This window comes from Vigna umbellata, chromosome 3, assembly GCF_029865625.1.
Source record: "Vigna umbellata cultivar VRB3 chromosome 3, Vumbellata_1.0, whole genome shotgun sequence".
Lineage (NCBI taxonomy): Eukaryota > Viridiplantae > Streptophyta > Magnoliopsida > Fabales > Fabaceae > Vigna > Vigna umbellata.
The window spans coordinates 53724841-53732690 of record NC_142167.1 but is presented as its reverse complement, the minus strand read 5'-3'; the positions used below and the strand labels follow the sequence as shown (position 1 = coordinate 53732690).

Here is a 7850-nt window from a genome sequence, read left to right as displayed (position 1 = left end):
TAGGTTCCAGATGGAAATTCTTGGGAATGTGTTATTATTTCTGTTGTGTGCATAACATAACAGTGATATATTACAGGGTAATATCCATTTTAGTGATCAGAGAGAATGCTCTCACCTCAAATCAGAATCAATTATTTGAACAGTGAAGGTAATTAAGATAGTTACTTCTTTCATATTTTTTTATGGTAAATACTGTGATTTTGTGGGATATATACTTGATTTTTGTTTGTATACAATTACATTATTTGATTCTTTTTTTTTTCTTTTGGGATAAAAAGACTACCGATGCAACCCTTTTTTTGGTTCTTCACTTCTTTGAGTAATATCAGTTCATTACACAACTTCAAATATGAAACTTGATACAACCTTGTATGCACGTCAGTGCTACTAGTTCTAGATCAACTATTGAGATTATATTCAAAAAACTGCAAAGACTGCTCTTGCGCATTAGTATCGATAACACATTGTTCATTTAACACAGCTTCGTTGACACAATCTAGTGTTTAATAATGAGATAGAACATGAGTTAGTATCAATATAATTTCACATATGCACCAAAGAAACTCAAGCGTGATAAATTTGAAAATAAACTAAACAGGGCATAGTAGCATTCAAAAATCTCAAATTATCATGCAATCACTCAAAAATGGTAGGAAGATTCCACATGAAATATACATAATCTCGGTGTTCAATAGAGCCTTGTTGATGGCTTTGACATTAATTTCGAAATTTAACAAGACTAAGCCAAATTGAGAAGATCTCATCACCAGAAAGTTACCTTTATCAAAGTGCAACACTTTTTGTAGTCATTTACATCACTAATTGTCAGTAACCTTGGAGGGTTCCACTCCCTACACTCGATGTCAAGGATTCGTGCAAATTTTGTATTTTTTTACTCATTTTGAAGGGTTAAAGTACCTATACCAATTCACCAGAAATTGACTGATTGCTTTCTGGAAATTCTATAGTTCATAAAGCATGTTCCATCATCAAAATCAATTCCACAGTCCCAAATTCATACTTTACTGTCTAAAGTGCACCCGATCAAAATCTTTCTTTTCCAAGACCAAAATATTCTTTTATTTGAATCACAAACAGCCCTTTATCAATCAGAAATTAAAAGACACATATATACTTATCAACCGCAATCAGTGAAATTAATTGCGGATTGCATTAAACGTCAGAAAACCAATAACTTGCTATATCATATATTGGATAGTGAAAAGCCAATAATATGTTAATATCATATGGAGTAAGACATATTACAGTTCAAATATACTATTATACCAACATATCAATAATATATGTATAAAAAGTTAAATTGTATACAAATAAAAATAAAATACATGAAAATTGGCATAATGTTAAGTACAAGTTCAATTGGTTGGAGGCTAGCCAAGGATGAAGGATGCAGGATGGGAGGTGCAACCACAACAACTATTGTGGATGCAATAGCGGATCCTTGAAATTGAGAGTATAGCAGCTTTGGCGGCTATTTAAACGAAACTGACCACTATACATTGCACTTAGGATATCAGTCACTATAGTTCAGCAAAACCAACTTCACTCACCTTAACATTGTTAGAAATTGAAGACAAATGCAACTGCAGTTACAACCGATTAATATTTTAGGTAGCAGTTGTGATCCTTTATATTAGTAATTAGTAAATTATAGACAAAAGGGACTGCAATAGTGGTATACAGTCATGGTAATCCAAAAAAACTTGATGTTGTACCTGCAATCATGACAGCGGACCATTGTTTTTAACCTTGTCAACAACAACCACTTACTAACTCCGAATCTCAATTCAAGAACCTACATCATTATTCTAATTTTCCATCACCAAAATCTCCTTTTCTCTGAATCACAAGCAGCCCTTTCTCTACATTATTTTAACAGATTTGCACAAATGTTTATCAGAATAAACCACTATACTTTAGTCTTTAGCAAAACCAACATCAGGTTTTAAATTGCGGTCACCATCATGATTTCGGTTTCATCACACCCAATATCGAGGAAAATTGCAGATAAATGTGGGTGACCCTAAATCCCTTGATGTTTGGACTAAAATGGTTAAACCTTCCCAACAACCGCAAACTACTACAACTATTGTCCTACTCCAAACTCAAGAGTCTTAAACCTCAATTCAAGCAACCTAGCATTAAACTCGCCATCACTAACCTTCAACATATCTGCCAACGGCATCGACACGCCAAGCTGCCTCAGCATCCCAAATCTCGGCCTAATCTTCCGTTCCAAGCTAAAAGAAAAATACTGAGGAAACCTCTTGAGCTCAGAAACATCCCCATTCATCTCCTTCAAGAAAAATTCCACTTTGGGCACCAAATTCTTCTTCACGCTTAAAGTCAACAACCCAGGGGACCTGACGACCATGTTGGAAACCTCGATATGGGTGAACCCCAAACTCTTCAAAAACTCAATCTTGGGCAAAAGGGTGTTCTCCAAGCTGGACACGAGAAGCAGGGTGGTCTGGCACGTGAGGGAGTGTGGCCCACAGAACCCTAATTCCCTGAGAAAGAACAGTGTGGGACGCAATTGATTATCAATGCTGGAAACGAGCAATCTGGGGCAGCGAAGGATGCAGAGGTGGACGTCGGGGAAGGGGATTGGGACCTCATGGAGGAGGAAGTCAAGGAGGGGATAGAGTTGGTAATAAGGGTTGCAGGTGAGGAGCACGGGGTTCATGTCGAGGATGCGCCCCAAGGAGGCGCGTGGGACTCCGAGGGAGTAGAGACAGCGCGTGACGGATTCCAGGGTGGCGAGAGGGGAGGAGCGGAGTTCGGGGTTCAAGCGGAAGGCCTTCTCCGGATTCACTTTGAGGGCTTTAAGGTACCGCACCTTTTCGTGGAATACAATGCCACGGTCCGAAGTTGTCGGAGGATTGTGGTGGGAAGAAAATTGGGAGTGTATCGGAGGAGAGAGTTGCACTATCGACATGTCGCGTGGATGAGGAAGATGATGTTCGTGACTTGGCGCGCTTATGGAAATACTGGTCGTTTATTTATCAGGAGACGATGTCGTTTTTTCACTGGGCTTGGTTGAACAAGTGCGTTAGAACGAGGGCCATTTATTTCTCCACACCCATAGTTTCCATGTGCACCCTCATGAAGTTCGTTAAAACGCCAAGCTACGGTTGACAAAGGGTTGAGTCAGGTAGGAATAGAATTTACCCATTATCTGTAATAAAAAAAATATTTTTTTCATCCATAATTGTCATCCTTTTATATGTATATCCAATTCAAAAGTATTTTAGATTCTGAGTTAGAGTTGTTTTTCTTTTATAAAACAAAGTTTTTGAATTGTGTAATTTAAAAATAACTTTTTGATCATGCAATATTTTTATGAAAAGAAAATTCATCTAGAAGATGTTTTTTTATGTGAAAAATAACTTTTAGATTACACATTTTCTAAGTAAAAAGAATTTTCATTGAATAATCCAAAAGTTATAAAAAATACTTTTGTATTTTGTAAGACCCGTAATTTTTGATGGTAGGGGACATGGAGGGGACATGGTGGTCACCCACCTCTTTGACTATTAGGATGCAATTATTGGAAGGGGAAAGAGGGGAGGCTCTCATTTTGGGCGTCAGGGGAGATGCATCTCACCCGTGAGCACCTCTTGGACGTGAGAGAAGAAATAATGTTGGGAGCCCTCCATTTTTGTAAGACTAGTTGTGGATTCTTCATTCCAAACATCAATCCTTCTTCCTTCTAACGTTGTTGTAGCTGCTGTGATTGGAAGTTTGCTCCTGGACCGTGAAGGTGGCTTCTCCTTTTGCTGGACCAGCTACGTCTTTAAGCTCTCAAGTTTGCTAGCATAGAAGAGAGCCATGTGAGAGAGCAGCTAGAGGAAGGGCACCCTTCCTTCCATTTCCAGCCGTCCAAAGAGCACCCATGGGAACTGTACCAACTTCAGAAAGGCTGAGAGGTGGATCTGGGTGGGCATCTGGTGAGAAGGGAGTCCTTGCAGCAAGATCTGGGAGAGGAAGTGAAGAATTGTTGAGGTTACAAAGAGATCTGGAGCTGCACGTTTGGGAGGAGATAAATCTCAAAAATTGCAAGGAAGTCTTCAAGAGGTAAGGGGAGTTTGTTTTATTTCTTTGATTTTTAAGATAGTTGTGTTTGCTGCAAATCTGGGTAGGATTTGGGAAGAAGGGGATGAAGATAGGGTGTTTCTGGGTTTTCTCTGGAACCTGCGTGATTCTGCAGAATTCTGCAGAATGAGCGTACGTCCAATTTTGGTGAGTCAAAATTGGACGTTCGTCCCAACAGTGCTCGACCAGATAGTGGTCGACCAACTTCAGAACGTTCGTCCAATTCTGGTCAAATTGGACGTTCGTCCAAATTGATTGAGCGTTCGGTCCTGCACGAACGTCCGAGTTCGTTCGTCATAATATAAGGGACGCTCGTCCAAGTGGTATTTAAACAGTAACTTATGAGCGTTCGTTCGTAACTTAGTATTTTGGTGGAGTAATCTTGAACGTTCGGCCTTGATCTCAAGACGAACGTCCGTAGGTTGTAATGAGCGTCCGGTCATACTATGGATTAACGAACGTTCGTTCTTTGAGGATGTTTGATCTTTATGCGCTCGTCCAAACAGTGAGGAATGCAGGATGGCGTCCAATGGTTTAGCGATCGGCCTAAGTAATTGATCTTAGCGTTCGGCTCCGTAGTGAGCGTTCGGTTTTTGGTATAGGTGAGCGTTCGGCTTTTGGATATAAATGAACGTTCGGTTTTTGGTATAAGTGAGCGTTCGGTTTTAAGTGTTCGGTGTGGATCTTGGACGTTCGTCCTCGGTTTTAGTAGCGTTCGTCCTTGTCTTTCTGAGCGTTCGTCCTTGGCTCTGGCAGCGTTCGGCCTTGGTTTTTGGGAGTGTTCGTCCTTGGTTTGTGAGCGTTCGTCCTTGGTCTGTGAGCGTTCGTCCTTGGAGCTCGATTAGGTTTGGTGTTTATCGGCAGCGTTCGGCCTTTTTATGAGGATTGATTTCAGAACGTTCGTTCAGACAGTATCAGAGTTGGAAATAACGTTCGGCAATGCATGAATCCGTGGGAGTATTTTGAAGCAATTATTGAGAATTGTGGGTTATTTCTTTGATCCAATATTGGTTTAGTTATACATATTATTGAGAATATGTATGACTTCGTGATTGAGCACGTTTATTCTAGTTATACATATTATTGAGAATATGTATGACTTCGTGATTGAGCACGTTTATTCTAGTTATACATATTATTGAGAATATGTATGACTTCGTGATTGAGCACGTTTATTCGGTTAGAGGTGGTACATACACTATGTTATTTACTTGTAACTTCGTCGGTCTTTTTAGCATTTTTGCTAGTCTCACGCGTGAGACGGAGATTCGAGTGTCACCTTCTTCTGCGCGAGGAGGTGAATGTCTCGCCCACTGACTTCGGCTCGTGTTGAGTATAGTGCATCGTTACGCGTAGTATCGATGTTTTTACTCGTTAGTCCTTGAGGAGTCGGGGAGATAGGTCTGAAGTCGCGATGGATGACGGCTCGGGTCGCCTGTTATTGAGAGCAGGTTATGACGACGAATTACAAGTAAACGACATCAGTTTATGAAAGACTAGTCTACAGAGTCATGTGAGTCGATTTATCATGGGGATTGTTATAGTATTTGTAGTGGGTTTATAATGTGATAATTCTGGTTATTCATCTGCATGTTGTGGCTGTGGCTTCTAACTGTGATAGTCGTACAGATACGGGAGAGATGGTAGTGCAGATAAAGTTGGATTTGGAATACTTCAAGAGAGAGACGGGAAGTAAAACTTGTTGGATCTATAGGTAGTAACGAGCGTTCTTACTAACGACGTTCGGTCTTCGTGTTATTTATTTTCTGGTAGCGAGTGTTATTAGGTAACAGTTGATCTTGATGTTAGTGGATCTGAGGTAGCTAGCGTCCGATCTTAATTTGGTAACCTGAGGTTTAGTTTGATTACGTTCGGTCAGTACTGAGGTGTTCAGCAGAGTACTCTAGGTGTTTAACCCAGACTCAAGCGTTCTTTATTATAGTGTTCTGTCTCGTAGCGATGGTTCTTAGGGAATGATCTTTATTGGTGATGTTGCTCTGAGGATGTAATCATTTATAGGGAGTGACCAGCCTTGATAGTCGTTGAGGTAACAATCGATTAATAAATAGTGATTAGTTGTGATGATGCATGATTCAGGAAGTGATCATTCATAGGTAATGCTCGGGTCGGATGATGATTGTCTCAGGTAAGGATCATAAATAGTTAGTGGTTGTACGTAGGGAACATCCGGTCTCGATGAGGTTACCCTCAGATAGAATGAAATCCAGTAAAGTGATCAATTAAGTGTTCGTCTGAAGGGTACTTAATCTGTGGTGTGCAAGATTTGATCTTTGAGCAATCGTTTGAATAGTGTTCGAAGTAATAGTAATTGTTCTAGTAGAGTACACTGTCTTAACGTGAAGTCTAAGCACTTGATCTTAATCAGCGTTTGATCTTTTGGTATTCAACCTAATGGTATTCGGTATAATAGCGTTGATGTTTAGTTTCGAGCTTAAGTGATCAATCTTAATGTTCGTATAAACAGTATCCGATGTAATATAAGTTCGTTGATTTATCGTTTGATTCAGTAATGATATGATATCTGGGTATGTATTGAGGTTGAGTGCACTGTAGTAGGATGTCTTGATCTGTGGTTGATTGTGGATATATTGAGGGGACTAAGAATGAAATCACAAGTGGGGCACCTTCCATTGATTTGCTCATCAATGTATCATCCGGATGAGAGTCTATTGTGTACTGGATTGATTATTAGGTATTATGGAATGAGTGTCCAACAGGAATTGTGGTACGTTGGTTTGAGGATGTCTGATTTAATTATCATATGATATTTGTGTTGAAATAACTATGCAAGTTTTATAAATGATGTGTTTCAGGTTAGCTCACCCTTACTTTGCTTGTTTGTGCATGTGAATGCGATGATCGTATAATGTGTGATGTTATACGGGAGCAGTTGAAGGATTGTCACGTGATCCTGTGCAAATGGAGGAAGAGATGGAAGATCGAATTAGAAGGATTCAAGGTTATCTTTGCAGTTGCGTCTGAGCTTAAAACTGATGTATAGATTTTAGTTTATGTTCGGGATGTTATGTATTATTACAACATTTAAGTTTTGAATATAAATTTTAATTTTTAGGGTGAATTTTTGGGATGTTACATATTTCATTATCCAAAAATCATAAAAACTTTTAAATTGTACAATATGAAAATAAAAACAAATAAAAAAAAACTTACAAATTCTCCCATCCAAATTTTTTTATGCCAAAAATTGGCTTCAAGAATTTGGAAATCAATTTTCAAGGACAATGTGGGGATTTTATTTTTGAATTTATAGGAGTGCAAAAGAAAAATATCGCAGTACAGGAAGAAATGGCCTAAATAGAGCCTTTCCTATTCAATAGTTGATTTATTTGGGCTAAAGATTTTTTTCTCAGTCCAAATTTAGATGTTTAATCCTACCTGTGTAGTTTTTTAATTAATTCATACTTTGAAAGAAATAGTGAATAATATGAATTTTACATATACTTATACTATTTTTTTCTTTTTAAAGTTAGTTTAAAACTGTTTCAACCAATCCACACGTTAAAAAAAATTTACCAATTATTTGTGACATTATTATTAATACTAACATGTCGCACCCACGTATTCGCATTTTTTAAACTTAAAAAAATAATTTGATTCATTATTAAATATTATAATTAAAATTTTATAAAAATAAAAATAAATTCGAAAAATTGTCACTCGTAATTTCTAATTAAGAGTATTTAAAATTATGT

At 38.2% G+C, this 7850-nt stretch overlaps 1 protein-coding gene and 1 long non-coding RNA gene across 2 annotated transcripts; one reads left to right on the top strand and one right to left on the bottom strand.

Annotated features, from left to right (window-relative positions):
- Positions 1–1180: 1180 nt before the first annotated feature.
- Positions 1181–3176, bottom strand: EMB93 (Mitochondrial transcription termination factor family protein). The gene has a single exon (XM_047300655.2). It carries the CDS (start codon positions 2957–2959, stop codon positions 2108–2110), a length of 852 nt encoding a protein of 283 aa, XP_047156611.1. The 5' UTR covers positions 2960–3176; the 3' UTR covers positions 1181–2107.
- Positions 3177–3521: 345 nt separating this feature from the next.
- Positions 3522–7216, top strand: LOC148202941 (uncharacterized). The gene is made up of 2 exons (XR_015784721.1): positions 3522–4098; positions 7028–7216. It is a non-coding gene; the product is annotated as an uncharacterized LOC148202941 (long non-coding RNA).
- The last annotated feature ends 634 nt before the right edge of the window (positions 7217–7850 follow it).

Coding starts and splice junctions, on each gene's coding strand:
- EMB93 (XM_047300655.2), bottom strand. CDS start 2,959: ATGTCGATAGTGCAACTCTCTCCTCCGATACACTCCCAATTTTCTTCC.